General features: G+C 39.8%; 1 protein-coding gene across 1 annotated transcript in view; it reads left to right on the top strand.

Moving 5' to 3' along the window:
- Positions 1-720: 720 nt before the first annotated feature.
- Positions 721-23,967, top strand: part of STT3B (STT3 oligosaccharyltransferase complex catalytic subunit B) — a 50,236-nt gene continuing 26,989 nt past the window's right edge. Inside the window, exons 1-3 of the mRNA XM_034066616.1 lie at positions 721-1,207; positions 22,060-22,168; positions 23,576-23,863. Coding sequence (XP_033922507.1) covers positions 927-1,207; positions 22,060-22,168; positions 23,576-23,863 — 678 coding nt within the window. The 5' untranslated portion in view covers positions 721-926. The remainder of the gene's footprint in view (positions 1,208-22,059; positions 22,169-23,575; positions 23,864-23,967) is intronic.

Here is a 23,967-nt window from a genome sequence, read left to right as displayed (position 1 = left end):
GAGCACCGCTTAACCCCAGCCTCGGGGGAGCGATCCGACCCCCGGGACTGCCCGGGGACACTGCTGCCACACACACCCCGAGCAGTGCCACCGCGAGCACTGCCCTGAGCCGTTACACCCATCACCGCAGCGCCCGGCCACGCCCACACCCCGCGCAGACTACGGCTCCCGGCAGACTCCGCTCCGCTGCCCGCCGCGCGACTCGGGCGCCCCCGCACAGAGAACGCCGGGATCGGTGCCGGCCCACAGGCACTGCGGAGGTGACCGCCGCTCCTGAGGGTGCCCACGTGACTAGCGAGCCTCACTCCGATTGGAGCAGACAACCACCAATCACTCCTGTACACCCACCACCCCAATGGGTCAGCAATGAGCGCAACCTTCCCTACGCTGCCACGCCTTCACCTCCACCGCTCCGATTGGCCGGCTGGGTTCGCCCCGCCCCTTTACGATACCTGTCGCTCTATGACAGGCCGCCGCGGTGTTCCTGCGGGGAGGGATGCCGCGGGGGCTGCTCCCTCCCCTCCCCTCCGTGGCACCTCCCACGCGGGAGGCCGGCAGTGTCAAACCGCCCGCCCCCTCCCCCCTCTCATGGGTGGCTGCGATTTCCCCACACCCCCGGCCGCGCGCTTCCCGCGAGCCAGCCCGCCCCGCCCTCGGCTCTTCTCGGCTCCTCCCCCCGCCACCGGCCCCGCCCCGCGCAGCGCCGCTCTGGGATGGTGACGGCCGTGGCGGTGGGAGGCAGAGCCCGGCTGCGCGAGGAGGCGGCGGCGGGGAGCCCGTGAGGAGAGCCGAGGGACCGGGTGGGCTCCGCCCCTGCCCTTCCTCCTGCTCCCTCCCCCCAGCTCCTCCTCCGCCTCCTTCCCCCCTTTCCTCCCCCCTCCCGCACGCGCCAGGCGGAGAGGCTGCGAGGGAGCCCCGGGTACAACATGGCGGAGCACTCGGCCCCCGACAACAAGCACAAACCCGCCGCCAACTCCATTGCGCTGCTCAACAGCCGCGCCGGGGCGGGTGGCGGCGGCTTGGTGGCGGCGGCTGCCGGCGGCCCCCCGGCGGGCGGAGGCGGTCTGTCGGGGGGCCTGTCGCAGCCGGCGGGCTGGCAGTCGCTCCTCTCCTTCACCATCCTCTTCCTGGCCTGGCTGGCCGGCTTCAGCTCCCGGCTCTTCGCCGTCATCCGCTTCGAGAGCATCATCCACGAGTTCGACCCTTGGTGAGTGCCTGCCGCGGCCGGACGGGACGGGGCGGGGAGGCGGGAAACCCGACCCCTCACGGGGTGCGCCTCAGGTGGGCGCCGTGCAGTGACCCCCGGCGGTGGGGCGGCGAAGGGAGGTGTTCCCCCTGCCGGTTTCCTCCGCCTCGGCCGCCGGAGGCCACCGCCGCCTGCGCCCCGAGCCGCCACTTCGCGAACTTGCGCCCTGCGTGTTCCCGCGGCTGCCGGGCGGAGGGAGCCGAGAGTCGTGGCCGCTTTGGGAGGGAGAGAGGAAGGGAGGGAGGAAAGCGGGAGAATGGAGGCGGTGCGGAATGGACGCATCGTGGCAGGTCGGAGGGACCCCGAGGGGTCGCGACTCACGGGGACGAGGCATGAGGGCCGGCGGGGAAGAAAGAGCGGCTGTGCCGGGCAGCTTAGGTATCTCCTTGGGGACGGGGAGGCGGCTGTACCCCCCGATCTGGAGGGCTGGACGCGCTGGAGTTGTGGCAGGAGCCTCCGCCGCGCTGCCGAGGGGCACGGGGAAAGTTACGGGGCTGGAAGGGGCATGGTTACGAATCGGGGGCTCCGGCTGCCGCCGTCGTAATGAAACAGTTGTGCCAAACGTGAGCGGTGCCTGTGTCCTTGTGTCGCGGTGTTAAGTCTCCAGATGTGCGGTGTGGCTTCTCCGAGTGGTCTTTCCTAGAGCCCTTGTCGGCCCGGGAGGAATGCACTGCAGGAAGTAATCTTCAAAAAAGTGACTTGAGGGATTACAGTGGAATGGGTGACATTGATTTACTGCCAGGTGTTTCAAAGGTGCGTTTCTAAGCTCAAGGACTTCTGCAGTTTCCCACGCATCCTAATTTTTCTAAAGATTGCTTTCCCTCGTGTAGAAGCTGTCGGCTCTTTTCCCTGTTGAAGGGTACTGAAACCATTTTATGTGCAAGATCAAGAAATGCTGCACTCGTTCCTTGCAGCAGGACGAAGTCAAAGACGATGGGACTTGTGGGGCAGGTTTTTTTTATGTGAAAACGTGACAGTGAATTTTTATATTAGCAGCTACTTTATCCTAAGGATTCTGTGGGCTTTTTCTAAGCCTTTAAGCAGGGTAAGCAGCACATGACTTTAGAATAATGAATTCTGTGTTTTAATTTAAAATTCTATGTCTCAAGTCTCATTTTTAATCCCATGAAGGAAAGAGATGCTTCGTTTTGAAATGCACGGTAGATACTCTCTGCTTAAACGTAATCTAAAATTGTTATTGAAATTGCACTTATCTGCAAGGCATCCACTCTGCTTTGATAGTTTCAAAAGCACAACTTCCTCTTTTCTGGTTATTTTCCTCCCTTTTCTGCCCCCTTCCCCCCTCCATGTAATCCATTCACAAATCATGGTTCAGAAGAGTGGATAGAGAACAAGGAATTGCTTTGTTTTTTAAATGCTCTCTGAAGTTAATACACACTTTGCGATGTGAAAGCCAAATACCTTAAAATATCTTTAAAACATAATTTCCCATCATTTAAGTGTTTTTCTGCAAACACAAATGAATGCAAGGAATGCAGACTTTCAATTAATGAAGTTAACAGGGGAAGCACTGTTAAACATATCCACAGTGATGCTATGAACCTGTGGTTGTATCCTGTGGAGTAGTTCTCAGGCTCTTCTAATCTAAATCTAAGCAAAAAGACTTATCATGGAGGAAACTTGGGGGGCGTTAAGCATACAACCTACATTTTTTGTACAACTTTATCTGATTTTTATAATCAAGGCTCACCCTTGTTGGATAAATGGAAGTTTTACAATGTAGAGTTGCACGGTTTCTGTTATTAAGCCTTGAAGGACATTTAAGAAGCTGCTGTGGGAGTTAAGTTCGTAGCTGTGATATGGTTGTAAAGATAAACTTCTGTTTTAAGTAATGTGTAAGCTGATGCAAAGTCATCTTACGGAGTACACAAACAAAAGGCGTTGCTGCCTTTGATAATTAAAGAATAGGTAAAGTTGACAAAACTCATTGATTTTTAATGCAGATCTGTGAGGAGCAGTATAAGTGTCAAGAATCATGCCAGTGTCCTGTTGCCGCATGCCAGAAATGGTACAGGCAAATGTACTTAAGTTAATTAGTAGAAAAGAGGACCTAAAATGGTAGAAACTGAGGAAAATCAAAGTGTTTGCTCTATTGCAGCAGCAGTGTTGTTGGAAAGGGTAAAAAATGATGTTCCTAAATTCAGTTGAATCACTAGGTAGGCATGTTTTTTCATATTTGTAAGGGTCTTACAAGTCTAAATCTAATGTGGGAAAAGAGTTTATGAAAGGCGATGAGAAGCAGTGCCCTTTTACTGGACATTGTCCTGGCAGGGAGGAGTGAGCTGTAGTCCTTGCTGGTGGAACAGTGCTGTAGTTTTCTCCATCCCTTCAGCTTTTTCTGTGGAGCTTGCATAGCTAGGATACCTTGCAATGTGTTAATAAGTCGCCTATTCTTTAGTATTTGTTTTGTGATCAAGAAAGGAGCCTGAGGTCTGTTTTATAAAATGATGAGCATAAGGCAAAACAGTTATTCTTTTGAAGGGAAACATATTGTTAGGAAGTCGGTTTTCTGGTGTGAACCTAAGAAACTTAGGAGATCTGGGGTGGGAAGAAAGGGAGTTTTGCTACTTTTTTTCCTAGCATCCCTTTCAAGCTGCATTATGAAAGCCAAATACCTCAAAGGTTTTGATTTGGAGAAGGGGAAGTTCACTTGTTTGTAAAACAGGCCTCTGAGACTTACTCCAGTTGGCATTTCTTCCACAAATCACGCAAATGTAGTGTCATAGGCTAAAGCAGTAGAGAGAGAACAGCTTTTGATCCCCGTTATAAAACAGTGCCTGTGTGAGGAAAAACAAACTGGTATTTTAATTTCACCATATAGTTACTTACAGATTTGTAACATGTTTGTCATTACTTGGGTTACTGTTGTTTCTTCCACACTTTATACTTCTTCTGTATAGCATTGTCACTTTATTTTGATTTATTTCTCATGTCTTGTTTACTTTCCATACTTGAGCTGGTATGGAGACTTTGAAAAATGTGTGTACTTCTTGGCAACTCCTAGATCAGGTGAGTTTATATATGAAGCCAGTCAGCATTCGGTTTCAGCTGTGCTGTTGAAAGGCCTCCAACATTTAACCTCTCGATTTCATTATCAGGCAAGAAGCTGAAACATGGACAGTGATGGTACATTGGGATAGACAGGTTTTCTTGCCGAAATACAGTTTATCTGTTGGCTGGTTTGGCAGGTGGATGGATCAGCAGCATGATTTCTGTGCTACATACACAGGAGTGCACTGTGAAAACTTTTAATGAAAGTATAATAGTGTGGTTAACTCACTTGTCAAGCAGGGTCATTCCTCCTGTCAGATATTGGCTTAAATGCCAGCATGGTTGCTGAACTAAGGCAACCAAAATTATGGAGTTCTTGGACAGAGACTGTTTTCTCTGCACTGGTTTGCCTCAAGTACAGCTCCAGCGTGCCCCTGTACTATTTCATACTGTATCATATATATACAGATAACAATCTCTATGTGTGTTTGTGTAGATATGTATGCATACATATAAGGTAGCTATATCTAGCAAGAACATTACATCCTGATACTGCTGCTAACTGAAATAGTGACAATTTGTACATCAGTAGTCTTCAGGGAGTGCTATCAAAATAGTAACATTCATTTTATTTGCACAGTTTTTACCATTAAAGTTGCGCATGTGAGAACTGTATCTGAATCATTAATCATATCCCATGACATTAGATCAAACTTTTGTCTTTCTCTGAGAATTTTAACAATTTGTTAAGCATCAGATTAACACCAGTTACCTTAGTAGTGAAAGCTGGCTTAAGCTAGAATTCATGTCTGAGCATGAGCCCTTCTCTGTACCAGTTGGCACATGCAGGATGGAGCACCAGTGCAATCTTTGTCAATTGTATTTGCCCATCTACAACTGCCAGGAATGTTGTCTCCTACTGTCCTGACAGTTTGTGTTACTGAACAGCACTATCGCAGTCTCATATCTTTGCATCTTCCAAACTAACACTGTTGATCACTCAAACCACCAGCTCTTTAACTGTCATCAGGGTGACCATTGCTTATCATACCTCATTGAGGTAACATAACTGTCCTAGTGGGAAGAATGGTTTATAGGTATGATAGCAGTCCACTTTCTCATCACTGATACCACGATCTACTATTAGTGGACTTCAGTAAATAGGGATGAACTTGTGAAAATGAACATAAGATTGGTGTCATTGCTTGTGTTTCAAAGGCAGACAGGTTACAGACAGGTAACAAAGGAAGTTAGGCTTTATCTTGGGCACAGCTGAAAAGACAGGTTTTGCTAGGCTCAAATCACACTTGCTAGATGGATTCTTGAGCTTTTATGAACTTACTTCATTAATGAAAATTCAAATTAACACCTATAAATATGATATGAAAGCTACATTAAAATACCAAGTGTGACTCAAGTGGTATGTGGAATTGATCAAACACTGGAGGTTGTGTAAATGTATTGGTTTTATTTGGAGAGAGTAAGGGCGTGGGTTTGTGTTGTAGTTAGCTGTGATCCGATGGGTGCCTTTTTGGAGTAGAGTTCTGTCACCCACTGCGCAGTCTTGCTTTTTATTTTGTACTTGCTCTAAAGCAGTCATGGTGAATTGATTCAATGAGATGAATTGTAAAAATACCGTAACATTTTAGCTCCCTGAGCCTACCCACCATCAGTTATTATACTGCAGTTTGGCTTCTTATGTGTTAGGAAGAGTATGAATGTTGGGAGGGAATGTAAATAGCAGCTGATTTTAGAGGGTAAATTGGGATTGAGTGATAGGGTGGAGACATGTATACGTATAAAACCAGAGCCTAACAGGCACTGGAGCAAGAGGAGTGACAAAAAAAAAAGGGTATGTAGCAGTGAATGAGAGTACCTTAAGCTGGGAAGGGAAAAAGGATGGGGGGAGAGGGGAATATCACGTAAAGGTGTTGATAGTGTTGATAACCTCAATTAACAGTACTCAATCTGTAAGTTATGGTGAGATGTCCAGATAATTCATCTGAACATTGCTTACTTATGAGTGACTCTTGCTGGGCAGACAGGCAGCAGATAGCACAGTAAATGTGTTTCTCTCGAGGGGTGACAGCCAGGGTCATCTCCAGGCTGCTTTCTGGAGACTTTCAGTTTATCCCATAATACTGTTGAAGGTGAGTATATGAGAGTAGATCTGTTTAGGAAATATTTCCAGACTATTTTAGGATTCTTTTCCCAAACACTTCCTTTTGTTTACAACCTTTGAAAACTCCAGACCTCAGGAATCCATTTGGATTCCAGACCAGTTTGAATACAGTCACTTTGGATTGAATTTGAGATGTTGCAAATATCATCAGATTCATATTGAAAACTTACTGTACTATATTCATTCACAAGCTTTTGGATTCAGTGAAATGAAAAGTGCTGTATTTCTGTTTTATAGGACTGTACCTTAAAAGATTGTATACTTAGTGAACAGTTGGATTAAGTATTTTGTGACTTTTTCCTGAAGATACAGATGTATTACACTTAAATGAGTAAAGTTGTTCATGCTCTAGTATACTAATTCTAATACTAGTTCACTAATTTTAGTGGAATTTCAGGTAGCTCAAATTCAATTCTGCCATTTTATGGAAGTAGAAAAAATAGTCTAGCATAGTCTTCAAATCCAATTTAGCAGGGCCTATGTGTTCATGAAGGGCAAGTTTAGAGATTTTTTTAAAGTTCTTGAAGAATAGTCTGCCAGATACCTTTCCGTCTTTTTGATGAGGAAGATCCGGATTAGGCATCTGTTTTGATCTTTGCTTCTATTGCAGTATGGTGTGGGTTGAGAAACTCTGTTAGCACAGGTCAGTTTCTGGCTTTTGGGCTTTTCTGGATTATAAATCCTGTATGTCCAGGGACTTGAACAGCCTTTTGTTGATCAGGTACTTGGAGGGTGCTGTTCTATAAAGTAAACTTTTCTAGAATGTTGATAATGGTGTTAACAGTCAAGAAGATGTACTGTCACTGTACTGAACTTCTCTACTGCTTAGGAAATAGCAGAAAGAGGTAAATATAGAAATTCAGCAGAAGGATGACAGTTGGACAGAGTTGAAGGCGTAGCAGAGACCTGAATCTCTGCTATGGGGAAGAGTGGGGAAGACCTGTGGCTAGATTTGATCAGTTAGGTTGATGCAGCTGAAAAGTAGTTCATCATGTGGCAGCATAAAATAACATTAATGTAAGAATCAAACCTGTGCTCCACCTCAGCTAGTGTTTTCTACCATCTGTACTTAGCATGTAATGTTTTTTTCCTCACTTGCACAACTTTTAATTGGGGTAAAAACCTCATGTGGGTTACAGTAACGGAGTTATGCATGAGAGGGTAGGAGGGACAGTGTTCATAAAATGTGTGTAGAGTATGGCTGAGTACAGAGACCACTCTTACAGTCTTCTTTTGGAAAACATAAAGAGATGAGGCAGAATACTTGCAAAGTGTTGACCTTTTTATTGATTTGTTTATAGCAGAATGAAACTTGAAAATGTATCAGAATGTTTTATGTAGGTTGGGTCGAACTGAACCAGCAAGTTTAGCTTTCAATGCCATTATTAGAAAAAAAACCAAACAAAATGGTCTGCAGCAAATACTCACAAACACTTGGCTAGCTAGAGCAGATACTATGATGAAAATCCCTGAATGGACTTTTCTTGGCAGGTATCCTATTATTTGAGCAGCTTAATATGTTCTGGTTTTTAAACAGAAACTTGATTTGATTACATAGGGTTAGATGCTTTATAAAGGTTACCTTTTGCTTCTTATCATAATTCTCTCCTAATGGTATGGTTTTGGCAGTCTGTAATACTAATACTCATGTTTTTAACTCTCTTGTGTTGAACTGGTGGAAAAAGGGAAGAAGAAAAATTTTGCACAGTGAAGCTAGCAGGAAAATTCAAAATCCTGTAGGTACTAATAGATTTTAAATGAGTTGGGGGCAGTCTGGGTTTAGGGAGGTGTCTTTGGTTTTCCACAAGTCTCTTCTGATTCAGTCAGTCTATATCCCACTTAATGCCTACATGTGCATGTGCTGCAGAGGTTCACCAATTTTTGAAAATTCTATTCTTGCAAGCCCTTTGAGGTACATTTGTACTGACATTTAGGGCTACTCCTGAGGGCTTCTTTCTACTTAGCAGAGCCATTAAAACTGCATCTTTCAGAGCCTGTGGAGCCTGCACCCTGTAGCAGATCACATGCAGATGGTTTTACTAACTCCTTTAGCAAAACTGACCATCAGTCGTACCACATGCTTGGAGAATGAAGTGAAATTAAGACAAGTATTAGGCCAAGTATTGCTGTAGTATTTCTGTGTTTCACATCATTAGTAGATGTCCAAAGGATAGACTTTTATTTCCAGCCCTGTAGCTGAGCAAAGCTTTTGATCTTTATCTGAGCTGTTGCTGGGAGTCAAGCTGAGGTATTTTTAATGTGGGTAGCTGGTAGGTCTGGACTTGAGAGGTACCATGAAATTGACCCTAATGCTGTACCACACCTTACATAAGTTGAGGCAGCCTGGGGAATGAATTTAAGAACAGATACAAACAAAATAGATGAGCTGCTCTATTTCCCAATTTACTGCATCTTTCCCAGGGTAAAAGATCCTTTGGCATATGGAGAATTAAATAAAGTTCTTGCTAGTAAGTGAGGCAATATCCCTGTGCTTTAGGAAAGGAAATGGTCCATTTTAAACAAGGAATAACTGAGTGTACATTAGTGCTTGGAAGAGCAGGATCAGAATTTTAAATGTTTTTCTGCTGTGGGAGACGCAAGTCCAGTATCATATACTACCATTACATTAGATGGCTAGAGCCCATCTAATATAAACGACAGAAGTATGTGGACTGTATTTATCGTTACATCCAGGTGTTAAAATGCTTATATAATTTTCTTTGGCAGTTATTCTATATGGATTATGTTACTTTGTTAGGTAAAGAGCATGTTGGAGTTCTGTTCAGCTGATAATTGATGAAGATAGAATTGCAAAACACCTTTTCAAAACTTTCCTTGCTTAAACAAACAAAAAAATCCTCTTGGAAATACATTGCAACTAAGGGTGCAAATTTGGTTTAATTATTGATATTTGATGGTGTTCTTAATGGGGTTGCTATTATCTTCTAAACTGTTCTACACAGTATTGTTTACATATATTTAAAAAGAATGGCTTACTGTATGCATGGGCACCATCTATCTTGTTCATTGAATAGTAAATGGATTTTGCAGAAGGGAAAAATAGTGTGTAGTTATGTAATTTTAAACTGTTCTAGGACATATGGCTGGGCAGGCTACATTCTGTTGGTTCTTTGATTTATTTTCATCAGTTTCTCTGTTCATTTTTTGCGATTGTTATACTATAAATGGTAGCCAACTTCTTTAAATTCAAAGTGTTTGATTTATTTATTTTTATTTTGCTCTTCCCAATAGATGGACATTTTAAAGAAATCTAGGTGTGGAAAGAACCTGTTTGAGGATGCAGCTGATTGGGGGGAAGACCACAGGTTGAAGAGCGTATTTGTGTGCTATAGCCAGAAAATGTGAAAATACGGCAATAAATTTTCATGATGCAGAAGCAAAACATAACAAAACAAGCCTACTTGTACTGAATACTTTTGTTTATGTTTATCCCCAGGTTTGGGTTTTTTTTTGGGGGGTGGGGGGAATGTGGCTTTTGGGGCAGGGATGGAGTGTGTTTGTTTTTCTCTAGTCCATTACATATGTTGAATGTGTTTCTTCCCTATTCTAAACTTATCCCAAACAGCATCTGGAAGTTTAGTTGAATAATTTCATAAATATTGTTAGGAAAGTGTATCTAGAAAAAAATGGTTTCATCTTCATGGTCAATATATCTGGAGTTTATCATTTGGGTATTACAGGCCTTTAAAATTACTTTAATTCTTTGCTCTGGCAATAGATAAAACACCTTAAAGTTGCAATTCTGCTGATTTAGAAAGTCAGCGGAACATAATTGAAGCTTTGGCATTATTGTATTGATGTTAACAATTGAAGTAAATGGGCATCGCTCTTTGGCTCATGAAAGCCAATGCAGTGTTTGAATTTTCTAAGAAGCTCTGTAATGCTGTGTTTTGACTATTTTATCTTATACATGTGACTAGGATGATTTGTCTGATGTCAAATGTCTGAAACAATATTTGAAAAACTGTTGCATATGTCTCGCAGTTCTTTTTACTCTGTAACGGTTCTAATCTTTCATTTGCCAAATAGAAAATGGATTTTGATGCTGGAGAAACTACCTTAAACATTTGCAACAGTACCTTAATTTATGATGTCTCGGGTCAGCTAGTGATGACAGTTGTAATTTTTCTTCTCTGGCTAAATATGTTCAGGAGCCAAGGAATTTGAAGTGGTTTAATCTTGTTATCTACCACTACTTCACCAGTTCTCACTTCACCCTTCCAATTTTGCTTGGGCAAAAGCTAGATGATATGCATTATGTCATGCTTGTAATTGTTTGATCACTGAATTTGATTTTCTGGCTTTTGTTTTAGCAAGTCAACTGCAGGGTCCTTTTTTCCTTATGCTTCCGGCATACCATACACAACATTCTTACCACACCTCATGCTTTCTGATAGTATGTTCCATACTCTTGTGATCTTCAGGAAATAAAAAACCCCGTAGGACAGCTTTAAATGTTACTCAGATGGTACTTCTACCTGAGAAATTAAGCAATGTTGTGTTATATCTCAGTATCAAATGTGCTTTGGTGGAGTATCCAGGGATATCTTTTGTGTGTTGGAAAACATGGAAGATGATTCCAAAGTTTCCTTCAGGACTCTCCAAGAAGTTGCTGTGGGTGATGTCAGTTCAAAGTGTACTGAGTAAGGCCTGACTCAATGTCTATAATATGACACGGTGCTGCTACGCTTGTCTTCACCAATATAAATTGGCATTATTTGCATCTAATCAAATGGAGCAGATCTGAATTTCCAGTCACCTCTTAGGCATTTACTGGGATAGTTTTCTGCTGTGTTAACAAGTTAAGGCAACTGACAGAAATCTGGTAAGCATGTGTGTCAGCATCTGCTGCTGAATTCAAGGGAGGAAAACTATTGGCACATCCTGTACCCTGGTCTGATCTCAAGTATCCATGAGTTCTCTGAGCAACAGGTCATGGGTTATCAAGAAGTGAACCTGTCAATGGTTTATGCTAAAGCTCTTCTACTGTACTATCAACTGTTTACAAGTTCTGCAGAATTAAGATTGTCATTGCTTAAATGGTTGCATGGGGTGTTGAGTCTCTAGAGATTAATCCCTCCTGTAAGGCTAACTTTAGTTTTGTAATTTAAATGTGTATTTGTGGAAAGAAAGTTGAGAGGGCATATGGTCTGATGGGGATTGAAGTGTGAAAGGTCCTGGAACAGGCCAATTTAGTTCATGTCTGGAGAGTGAGGAGGGAGAAGATTTAGGATTATGTGACCTAAGACCTATCCCTTGAGAACTTCTGCTGGGTCTTTCCCAACAGCTTTCATGTATCCCCTGCAATAAAACTCTTTCAGCTCCACCTGAACTGCAGCTGATCCTCTTGCTTTAGTGTCTTCATTTCTGCATTCCTTTTCATGGGCAGCCAGACACTCATTTTACCTTACCACATTTCATGTGGCAGTGGGGGAGAAGAGGAAAGCATGGTACTTCAGGTCAGTACTTGTTATTTAATAAAAAGGCATTACAAATTAAATTCACCCCATTTACTGTTCATTAATATAAAACAGAAGGCCTACAGCTACCAAAATGTATACTAATGTAGCCAGCTGGTCAAGGAGGAGATGTGTTTGGGAAAGGACATAATCCTGGACATACGAGCAATGAGGCAATGGTGGGTCTAGTCTATGAGCATTTTCATAATAGTGTTTGTGGCGGAAAGGCATTGGAGCTTCAAAGCATATGTGTATAATATAAAGTCTAGCTCATCTTAACAGTGTTGCCCTACCTCCACATTTTTATTGTATTTATTCTTTTTTCATTTTAAAGCTCCTCTAAAGTCTAATTCTGAACAGAACAGCAGTTTGGTTTTACTAAAATGACAGAGGAACACAGTGAAACAGTTTGACAGCTACAATATAGTAAGACTAAGCAATGCTAGAAACTCCATCAAATAATATGAAAACAAACATGTAACTTTCATTTCACATTGTACATGGCAGGAATTTAGTATTAATTACAAATACTGTCTGAAGTGCTGAGCACTGTGGTCACCGCAGTACACTTAATCTGTGGTGTTTCTGTGAGGATATCTGATAAAAGGTAAATAATGTTTTGTGCTTCTTGTGCATACTCTAAAGAAACATTGATAACCATTAAGTACCATTCTTAATAGCTTGAATTAAATTCAATGAAAATTTGCACTTATTTATTTTAAATTTAGACTTATTTTAAACAGTGTGAAAGATAAATATAGTGGATAATTGATTTTAAATTCTGCTTGCCATACTTGCTTCAGAATAAATGAGACATTGAAAGTGAATCAAAAATGTAAGGCATGGACTTCAGTCTGTGTATTGTAGGGAAGGTAAAGATCATTTTCTGCTGTTATCTACATTTCTGGTCTTTGTTCACCAGTTTCCTCCAGTGTGAGAATATGCAGTTGCTTTGCAAACAGCTGGTAGTATTTCTGCCGTCAGATGGAAGTCACCATCCCTTCTGTTGGACTGGTATTAATATATCATTAGCGTACTCCTAATCTGCTTCAGAGAAAAATCAGGTGAAATAGTTCAGATCATCTTTAGAGTTGTTTGCTTCTTAGCTGTGATTCAAGCTAATTTGTCTGATTTGTGTAAGGAGGTGGATTAGGAGTGCTTCAGCAACCTCTTTAACCAGCAAAGGTGATAACTTCCACAGTTAAATTTGGGCGAGAGTATAATTCAGTACAAGGCATTCTGTAGCTGAGAATCCTTCCTCCCACCTCTTCCATCCTTACCCTCTCACATGTCAGGTCTTTTTCATTTTAGCTTTATTTGATAATTGGATCTGTTTCTAGGTTTCTGAAAAGCCTAGGTGTATTGTTTAGTTTGTTCTGTAGGTAACTATATATATCTATATATGTACATACCTATAGCAGAAAATTTCCTCATCCCTGCTACAAGCATGATGAATGTATTATTTATGTCTATTTAGGCCAGCTTAGTGAATGGTTAAGCAGAATTTGAGCAGGCATTTTAAAGTTAGATAAAATTAGGTCCTTAACCTAGACTCAGTCACTGGGAATAAATCGATCAAGTTAGATAGAGACTCTAGTTCTGCTCTGATGATGCTTTGTATTATGTACTATGAAACAAATTTTTATTTTTTCAGCATTCATTGTAGTAAAAGGTCAGTAAGTCAACACTGCAGTAGATGGAGCTGAACAGGTATGCTATGAGAGGTCCAACTTAACGGAATAAACATCGTCTACATGCAGAAAGGACAATCGAAAGAAAGCATAGTCAGAGAATTAAGGTAACTGAGAGCTAATGGCAGGAGGAAGAATAGCAGGTGCAGTAAGAGATGTACTAAAGAGCAAGGAAATATTTAAGAATATTGAATGAAATGCTACCTTATTTTAACTTGCCAGACTTAGACTGCTGACATGCAACAACACCAACACTGTAGATTCTTTTAGTTCCTGTGAGCTAACAAAAACCTTGCATCTGTACAGTGTTTTAATATCTCATGTCCAATTCTGGCTGAACAACACTGTTGTGTTACATGGAAGGTCAAGCAACAGGCTGTTGGTTATTAAGGGGTGAACACAACAGTTTCTGCTAAAGCTCTTCTGTGATGCTGTAGCTCTTAAAATGTTCTGCCAGAAATAAGGTTGTCAATACCTAACTACCATACAGGATGTTATCGACCTAGAGCCTTTCTGAGGGCCCTATTTACTTTTTACCGTGTCTTTCATTTTACAGGGTAGAAATATCTGCCAGGCCACCTTGCATCCAGATACCCTAAATTTCACTTAGTGGAAAGTGATTGTGAAGTTGGTTCAACTGCATTCTGATGTGCTTCCACAATTGCCACTGCATTGTACCATACACATGACTTTATGTAATAATTTATGTCACAGTTAATACATAATAAAAAAACACACTATAAATAAGAAATATCCTTTATTTTACTCTATATTTCAGACTATTGCAAAAATTTATATTTCTTTCTGGTTACATGCTAGATCTTGCTGTAGGGTAGCAGGCAGTATGTTTGAGATTATTTGAATAAGAGTCCTCTTGTAGTTGATTAGGTGTTGCAGGTTGCTTTGTTCCGTAGGAGGACCATGAAAAAAGTGGCTTGGGAGCTAGCTAGTGACACGCTAGAAGTCACTTCTTGTAAAACAGTCACGTTCAGCCCACGGATTTCTAGTACCTAATTTTTGACAGAAAATAGTATTTTGCTGCTTAAGGTGTATTATTCAGCTAATTGCCTTTTGAATTCCTTTCTGCCAACCAGATCCTCATGTACCACTAGCCTTGAACTTCAAAGATCCTGAAGTTAAGCTGCATCTATCATGTTAAAAACAAGTACAGCATGAAACTGTTTCATCTGGAAGAATCATCCTTCTTGATCATATTCTTGAATTTAGTAGAAAAACTTCAGAGTTGCAAGATACAAGGCTAATATGCCACAGAGTAGCCCAGTAGCATGCGGAAAGAAACAGATGCAGTGCTACAGGACCTTTTGAGTTTGTGGTAGTTGCCTCTCAAGAAGTTGGTGTTGTCAAGATAAGGAACCAGTATTGCCAGCCGTATTGATGCCAGTCATAGTATAGTGCATACTGCAGTGAAGTATGTCCAGTAAAGAAGAAAATGAGCATTCAGGTTTCCTCTGTAGGAATTTCTAATGAGTATGTTTCCATTTTATCATTGACACTTCTTTGCAGTTTTGACTGTCTCAAGGAAAAAAAGTCATTATCACTTCTTGGGTCTAAAATATTGATAAAAGTTACTAGTTTTGGGCTTCACTGGTGAAGTATGTCTTTCTATATTAATAAAGCTAGCACTTAGTAATTTTCCTTCAGACATGGAATAGTTCAAAAGACAGAAAAGTGTCATGAAAAAAAACTTAATAAACCTAAAGGCCTAATAGGAATTGCCTGCAACTGTGGGCAGATACATGCCCATTTCAGTGATGATGGGAAGCATATTATGGCTTCATATGAAGTTTATTGTGTGAAAAGTGTAAGTTGTGGTCATGGAATGCTTTAAAAGTCTTGCAGCTCTTTAGTGAGAGATGCCCTGGGCTCTCTGAGGAAGTCAAGAGTGACTGTATGCTCCCTGTAGAATTTCCTATCATTAAGCTACTGGCAGCATGCAGTTCTTGATTTCAGCACTCACTAAGCGTGACATCTTATTGCAGACAGTGAAAATACCATGCTAAGTAGTGGCAGTAGGAATGCTGTAATCCTTCTTAAACATGCTGGGGACATTCTGATATTCTTAATGGTTATTCTATAACCATTCTGATATTCTTCAGGATTTCCATTAAGCATGGTTGAATGTTGGACCTGAAAAAAATATGTGTCCTTCCAGTTGTGCCATCCACCCATTTTTTTTTTTTTTCCTCGTCCTGTCTGGGCTTTCTGCTGTTCTTCACCATGGGGGATTATTCTAATGGTATTGCAAGCAAGTGGAGGTTGGCTGCTCAGCCAGATTCCAGGAACAGAAACTTCTTTCTTTGACTCAGAATTTCCATCTTTTCTGAAGTTAGATAGCTACATTGCTGCAGAGCTTCCTGCAGTTTTATTATGTCAGCATACTAACAATCCTTCATATAACAGAGGAGTCTTTGCCACATTTTTCGGAGCATGTTTGTTCAGAATTAGGAATCTGAAGTCGAAAGCAGGATCATGACTAATTTTGAGCCTCAGGAAACTCAGAATGATAGTACTGCTGCCAGTTCTTTTATCAAATATTAGACTTTCTGGTTGACAGTCAACTTTCAAGATGTATATTTCTCTTTTCTGATGGCCCTACTTAGAACAGAACCCCTAAAGATCAGTTTGCCCTCTTTAAATAGAGGGCACTCTTGGGAGCTTTCAGCAGATACTTGATAATAGGTTGAGGCATATCTCAGGATATAAAGAGTAGCTTACATATCCATGTATTTTGAGATAAAATCACAAAGACTAAACTGTCAAAAATTCCATATTTAACCCCTAAAACCCATCAGGAGTTTAGGGGAATTAGGAGAATATTAAACTCTACATTATGCAAAGCTTTTTGTTCTTTCTGGTGGACTTGACTTAATAATCATCTTTTGGTGAACTTTAATAAGAACTGTGCAAACATGTTCTGCGTCCTTTGTGAAAGACAGGGTAGAGTTAATGTGTTCATGTTTCTTGTCCAGTGAGGTGCAGAAGCTCCAGTTGGGTGTGCAAAGTGATAACATCTTCCAGGTAAAACTCTGGTAGGTGATAAGTCTTTTCTGGTGACATCAGGTTAAAAGAAAGGAGTATGAGATTTTCCTGAAATAAAATGGCCTGGTTGCTTCTGTGTTTTGCAGAGTTATGTCAGTTTTGGCTGAGGTGAACAGAGGACCACTTTCTCTCTCACTAGTTCTTAGGCATGTACAGTTCGGTGTGCTTTCTCCGTGCTTGCTGTGAAGTCTATAACACCTCAGGTTTGGGTTGTAAAGAGCCTTTCCTACTGTATACCTCTCATAAATACTTTTGCCTACAGGTATTGCTGATGCAAAATTCTGATCTTTATTAGTTGAAGCTACATGCATACTTCCCAAGGTAATAAACTCAACACATGTAAGCATTTGCATGATGAGAAATACCATTCTAGTGCATTGAATTAATGATGTGATTGATGGGGTACTGTATTTCCATTTTAAAAACCATATGTGAAACTCATTGTGGTAATTACTTATTTGTAGATACAAGCTTTAGGATAAGACTTCCAGGATGTTGTGCTGGTAGTAAAATATGTAGGCAAGCAGGTGCTTTAGAATTTAGTATGGAATACTGCATATACATTTGTGTCAGTGGAAGTTGCTGAACTTTCTCATTAGATTTTCTATAAAAGTGTTGTGCTGAATAAATTCTTCCTTTGGTTGCAAAGAATATGTCGGATATGGAGTTAATATGCAACTATCTTTTTCAAGAATCTAGACTTGCTATCCTTAATTAGATGCTGTATGGCAGAATTGATTCTGTAATCTACATTTGCATTAAAAACTGACTCCTAGAATTGCTCAGATAGCTTGTAATGTTCACAGTTAGTTTGTATCATGTAATTTTTTCCGAGTTGGCAGATGTGAAAATTTTCTGCATCTGCAGCTGAAGACTTTTAGAGCAGAGAAGCCTTTATAATTGCAGGCTTTGAAAATTTTCAAGTGATGCTGTTAGTAAGGAGATTACATATTCTCAGATGGCTATAAAATACCAGCTAAGAAGTCTAGATGGTGGGGCAATAGTAGCATGAAATTTATAGGGTTTTAGACAGTCAGTGTTCTGACAAGAAGCAACGCTGATGTTGGCTTTGCTGTGATGGGAGGGTCAAATGAATTCTATCACTCTCAGTGTAATTTGCCTTAAGTGTTGTTAAGATCTGGATGGAGTAACTGCATTGCTGTATATGTGCTCTTTTCCTGTGTGTTCTTACTTTCTAGTAGGCTTAATTTTATTTGAATGTTCATCTTAAGTAGGACTTTTGTCAAGGAAATACTAAACTTACGAATGTCAAGACAAAGTTGTCTCCTTTATAAATACAGCAATAATTGTTGCTGTGAAGTGCTGGAGAATTCTATAGCTCCTGGATAGAGAGAGTGATTGCTATGACTAGCATTACCTTGTGCCATCAAAAAACAGCGGAATAAAAATCAAACCCAAGCATGAACAGATAGTTAAGATTATGTATTAAGAGTTCATAACATATAAGTGAAAACTTTACAGGCTTAATTTCTCAAGTTGCTTAGTTAAGCTTTCTGAAGTGATGTTGCTACTAAAAAAAAATTATGCCCCTGCTCAGTTATTATGCTGTTGCTGTTTGTGCTCTATTCTATGCTGAAATTGAGATATGCTTTGAAAATGAGAACCATGTCTTTATGAACTCATCTTCAGTTGTTTACTGAACTAGCTGTAATATGGGTATCTCCAGTAGTGCCAGAAAATTAATGGTACCATGCATGCAACACTTCTGTGATCATTCAAGCATCCCCCCAGAGGATCAGACTACAATATCAGCCTGATTTGGTGGTGGGGACATTGAATTCTGAAATGTGCAAAGACTTAGGATTACTTGATTCCTTTAAAGCTTTTCTTGGAGGAGGAAACAGTTCAAACTACAGACTTGACAGAAAGAGGCAAGAACAGCAGAGCATCGCTTTCCTCCTAGAACATCAGCTAAAATAAGAAAGGTCAACACTTACTGGTGTTAGTCAGGTCCTTAAGAGCTCTTCTCTGATGAATTTTTCCAAGTCTGTCTTTTTCACAACATGGACTGAGAACTTGAATATTCATCTCGGTCCTTGAAGCTAACTTCTTAATTGAGCAAGTGCTTCACATAATCTTTTCTTTATTCTTCTCAGGTTTGTCTCAAAATTACCTGCATCAAAGTGATGAGGGAGGATAGAGGGAATCTTGGGAGATGGGTGAACAGTTCCCATACCTCAGGATCAGATGGGTGTGAGAACTGAGGGTGGGAGAAGGTTCCTTTCCTTCAGTCTGGTCCTTTCACGCAGTGTTGCATTCTATTCAGTCACTGTAACCCATAGCATACCCTAGTTTCTGTGTCTGCTAGGCCAGTCAGAAACAGGGTTGGATAAAAATCCCTAAATATCACCTATGCTTGCTGCCACTAGAGATGGAAGAAGTAGGGAAAGCAGTTACACCCAAACCTGTAATGCAACCCCTACCCAGCACACACTGTTCTTGTCTCCATTCTGATTCTTTCCTCAGTTGCAGCCCCTAAATCCCCAGGTTGTGGGTATTGGCAAAGGTGTCACTTTCTCTAATATTTCCCAGGGCTGTTTTATGCCCCTGTGAAACCTATAGGTAGTTGCAGATGCTGCAGTAGTACTGCCATAGAAATACCTCTATGCTGCTCTTCAAACAGTTCAAAAAGGACCAAGATAGAAGGTTTTGCAACTATGGTTTGCCATACTCAGTGTTCATTAGTTCCTCTCTCCATTCTGGCCTAAAGGGAAACAGTTTTACAAGGCTCAGGCTTGTCCCTAAAGGATTAGAGTGCTATGAAGTAGGCAAGCAGTACCAGAGCATAATACTGGCATCATAGGATAGCTAGAACATACTGCTCTCTGGTGCAGTGTTGCTTCCAGTTTTCTGGTGCATGAAGCCGGTTTCGATACGCAGCATTGCTCATCAAGCTTCTCCTTATGTATACATATATATATATTTACATTTTAACATATTTATGTTTGTAGGTTACCTGGTGAGGGATGAAATTAGTTGGGTTTTTTTGTGGGTTGTTAGTTTTGGTTTTGTGGTTTTTTTTTTTTTGCTAAAGTTGAAGTGAGGTGCTGTAGCTAAGCTTCTAAATACTTTTTTTTCTTAGGTTTCTATGGTCAGAAGGTTATTTCTTGTTCTCACCTATAGATCTCACAGTGAAAAAAATTAATGTACCTGTCATATTACTAGTAATTTGTGCTGTAAAGACATGCCCAGCTGTCTCTGCATGCTTTCATTTGAGGCAAAAGAGTCAATCATGTTTTGAAGGAATGGGTTAATACATTTATATCTATCTGTATTATCTATCTCTATTTGTATCTATATGTATTAGGAGAGATTAATTCTTACCTATTAAGTGGTAGAAAAAGAATGCTGTTACATTGCATTTCAATTTTGAGTGGGAATTCATGTGTATTAAAGACTTAATGGGATCCTACCAAAGCACAAGACAGTTGTTCACATACTTCTGAAGTCATTTAGTTCAAAACACAAAGAGAATGTCAATATGTATCTTGGATATTTAATTTGTTTAACTGATCTTTTAATGCTCTAAAAGTAAGCATTAGTCATACTCCTGTAGCCTCTGTGAGTTTGAGTCGTGATTTAAAAAGTTGAAAGTAATCTGTGTAGGTAAGAATCTTTCTTGTTTCCTTTTTAAAGTTCTAGGATAACAACATTGATTGGGTTTTCAGTGCAGTTTAGGTCTAGTCCATAGCTGGCTGTATTGTATGTGTCCTGTGCAACATGGAACACCTGCTTTGTCTCATACCATACTGCAGACACTTAGCACTGAACAAATTAACACTAGACCTTGCTATATTAAGATAAGAGGCTAATTTTACAGGTACAGCATTTCATAAATCACATTATAGCTGTCAGTTCAGAACTGGAGAATTAATTAATTTTTAGAAATTTAGTCAAATGGGAATAGTTGCAGGCTTATTAGAAACCAGTGTCACATTGCTGCTTGCTACAAAGATTTCTAGGTCAGAATGACTGATGTATGTGTGAATTTTTTATATAAACATGGCTAATTACTTTTGAAAGTCTACAATTTTATCAGTTACTGTATCCTATATAACTGCTTATTTAACATGTAAGAGAATGTTTCTGAAAACTGCACTTTTTTTATTTACTTATTTTTAATGCTATGATAGTTTAGTCAGTTTGCTGACATCTGGACTTGAATTTCAATTCTTTTTGTTCTTTCACTGAGTAGATGAAGAAAACTGCTCATGACCTCTGTGTGGTTGTCCTTCAGATACAACACTTGTAATGATTAAACAAGGAACTTGATGTCTGTTAGTCTTGAATTACATTAGCTTTATTCTGTTGAAATAAATTAGTTCAAAGTAAACCTGTGATGTTTTGGGAATCCTAGGTATACAGAAGTAGTTGATGTACTTTCAAAATCTGTGCTGGAAGTGATGCATATTACTGATATAATTGGATATTTTCATATAATAGATGATAAAACACACTATCTTCTCGGGTCTTGAATACTAACTATACTCAGAAGTCTTTCATGGTGGTTTGTTCATCTAATCTGTTGGCTGTTACAGTATTCCGTTTAGTCATCTGCACTTCTACTTAACTAATGTGTATAATCTTTAATACTTCTTTCATGATTTGCACATTGTTACCTAAATTCAAATTAGACTATCTGTTAGGATGGTTGGGTTTGTGGATCTTGCTTCTTTCAGAAGTGGTATCTAACCAAACTTTTCTAAATGTAAACTTTTATCACAAAACTTTACAGTGTCATTCCTTGTAGCCTTGTTAGTTTGGCTTTTAAATGATCATGAAAGAGTTGTAATTTGGGGTAACATACACTGCAGTTCTTAAAGCAGTCTTATACCTAATCTGAAGAATTAATGGACTTTGTAATAGTTAGGTTTTGCTATCTGAAGTTCAAGAAGTTTGAAAAACTTCATGCCATGAAAGTGGAAGATCAATGCCTTGATGGCAATCCATCCATATTTTTAATGGTATACAGGCAATGTGGAAGACAACTATTGTTATGCAACAGAAATTATGCATGGGAGATCTTTTTTTTCTAAAGGAATTTTCTGCAGCAGAGTGTGTACAAACTTTGAAGATGAACACATAGATTTTGCATTGTGAAGAGTATGATTGATTGAAAGAAGGGGATACGTAATGGCCTCTGGCTGTAGAAATGAAGAAGGTATTAGTGGTTAGTAACTGAAAGCTTAGTAATTTACTTTAAAACTCTGTAGAGATGACTGTTGTGCTTATATACTAAATGAGATGCTGAAGTTTTATTCTTTTTCTAGGTCTTAGAAAACAGGTGACTTAAGTTAGGCTTAAAACTTAGGTTCTTGACCTTTATCTCCCCCCCCACACACACACCCTTTTCTCATTTCCTTCTAGGTTTAACTATAGATCAACACATCATCTTGCGTCCCATGGGTTTTATGAATTTTTAAATTGGTTTGATGAAAGAGCATGGTATCCATTGGGAAGAATAGTAGGTGGAACTGTAAGTATTGTAATAATAACCATAATAACTTAAAGATAACTTTGCACTTAGTTTTGTGAACTTTCAGTACAAATTTGACACTGATAAAGAAAGAATCTTAATAAAATATGCTTTTAATTTTCAAATTGCTTATTAACACTAATAATATAGCTACCTGTTACTTAATGTGGGAATGTGCATTAAAACTTGTTAGTTATAGTACATACCATTTAAATGCATATAAGAAGTTTTTGTAACAATTTAGGTCACTGTTTTAATATCATAGAGGTACTTGAGACTCTTTCTGTGTAATATATATATGTTTTTTTCCATACCTGTCTTGTATGAAGTAAAAACCCGTAGGAAATAGAATTGAAATGTTGATTGCATATATTATTTTGCAAGTCACATGGAGTATTATGTTTTAATAGTTTATGTTGAAAAGCAGCTCTCAAGGATATATGCAGGAGAACATTCTGTCTGTTAATTTAATTTAGTACAACTCCCTTCTTAGCTTTTGAAAAAAACTAAGGCAGATATATGCAGGGGAACATTCTGTTATCTGTTAATTTAATTCAGTACAACACCCTTCCTAGCTTTTGAAATAAACTAAGCAGGTGAAGTACATACTAACTTTTCTAGTACACATTGATTTTTCTAATGTTGATAACTGGGAGAGTAGAGTTTCTGTTAAAGAATATTTTAAAGTTATCTGGTATTCTTTGATGTGTTCAGTAGATTTAAGTCTACACTACCTTGCTTGGAGAACATCAAAATTCAGGTTTTTTATAGGACTCTATTATAATCCTTCATACCCAAAGATGCCTACTAATGTAATGCAAATATGTAATACTCAACTGACTGTCAGCTTTTCAGCATGTTGATAATAAATCCTGTTGATGCACATCATCTTTCTCCATTGATAACAATAGGCGAAATAGCAGCATGGTGTATATATGAGGAAAACAGATAAGGCTGGGAAATGTTGGGGGTTTTTTTTTTGTTGTCTTAGGGTTTGGGAGTTTGTTTTTTACTTAAAGCCTTTTAGCTGACTTGAAATTCTCCTGCAGACTTTAGCTTCTTCTTCCCCACCTTAATGACAAATTCTTCTCATTACATGATAAATGTCAGGCAAGAGAGGATATTATCTGTATGCTGCTTATTCATTTGCAAATTTGATTATATGTAATTGTTAGCACTTGGATAAAATTTAAAGAACCTCTGGTATTCAGCAGTTTTGTGAAAACATGATTAAAATAGTATTAAAATAATTCCATTAGCTTTACATGTTCACTGTTTATATCAGCTTTAGAAATGTCTGTTTCATTGCAAATCATGTGCAAATAAACCTACCATGATAGTTTTCTGCAGTAACCTAGTGGGGTTTGATGTTTTATTTTTGTTTTTTGTTTTTTCTCCTCCATTTAGGTATACCCAGGACTGATGGTGACAGCTGGCCTTATACATTGGATTTTAAATATGCTTAATGTGACAGTGCATATAAGAGATGTGTGTGTATTCTTAGCACCAGTTTTTAGCGGCCTTACAGCTATTTCTACTTTCCTGCTCACCAGAGAACTGTGGAACCAGGGAGCAGGGCTTTTAGCTGCCTGTTTTATTGCCATAGTTCCAGGTTACATATCCCGATCGGTTGCAGGATCATTTGACAATGAAGGCATAGCTATTTTTGCATTGCAGTTTACATACTATTTATGGGTAAGTAATTGCTGACTCTTTTGCTTTGGAAAGGTTTTTTGGTGCCTTCTCCAACCAAATGGCTGATTTTACTTAGAATTCATTGAACTATTTTTCTCCTTCTC

The sequence above is a fragment of the Melopsittacus undulatus genome, chromosome 1, assembly GCF_012275295.1.
Source record: "Melopsittacus undulatus isolate bMelUnd1 chromosome 1, bMelUnd1.mat.Z, whole genome shotgun sequence".
Lineage (NCBI taxonomy): Eukaryota > Metazoa > Chordata > Aves > Psittaciformes > Psittaculidae > Melopsittacus > Melopsittacus undulatus.
This window is presented reverse-complemented; position numbering and strand designations above follow the sequence as displayed.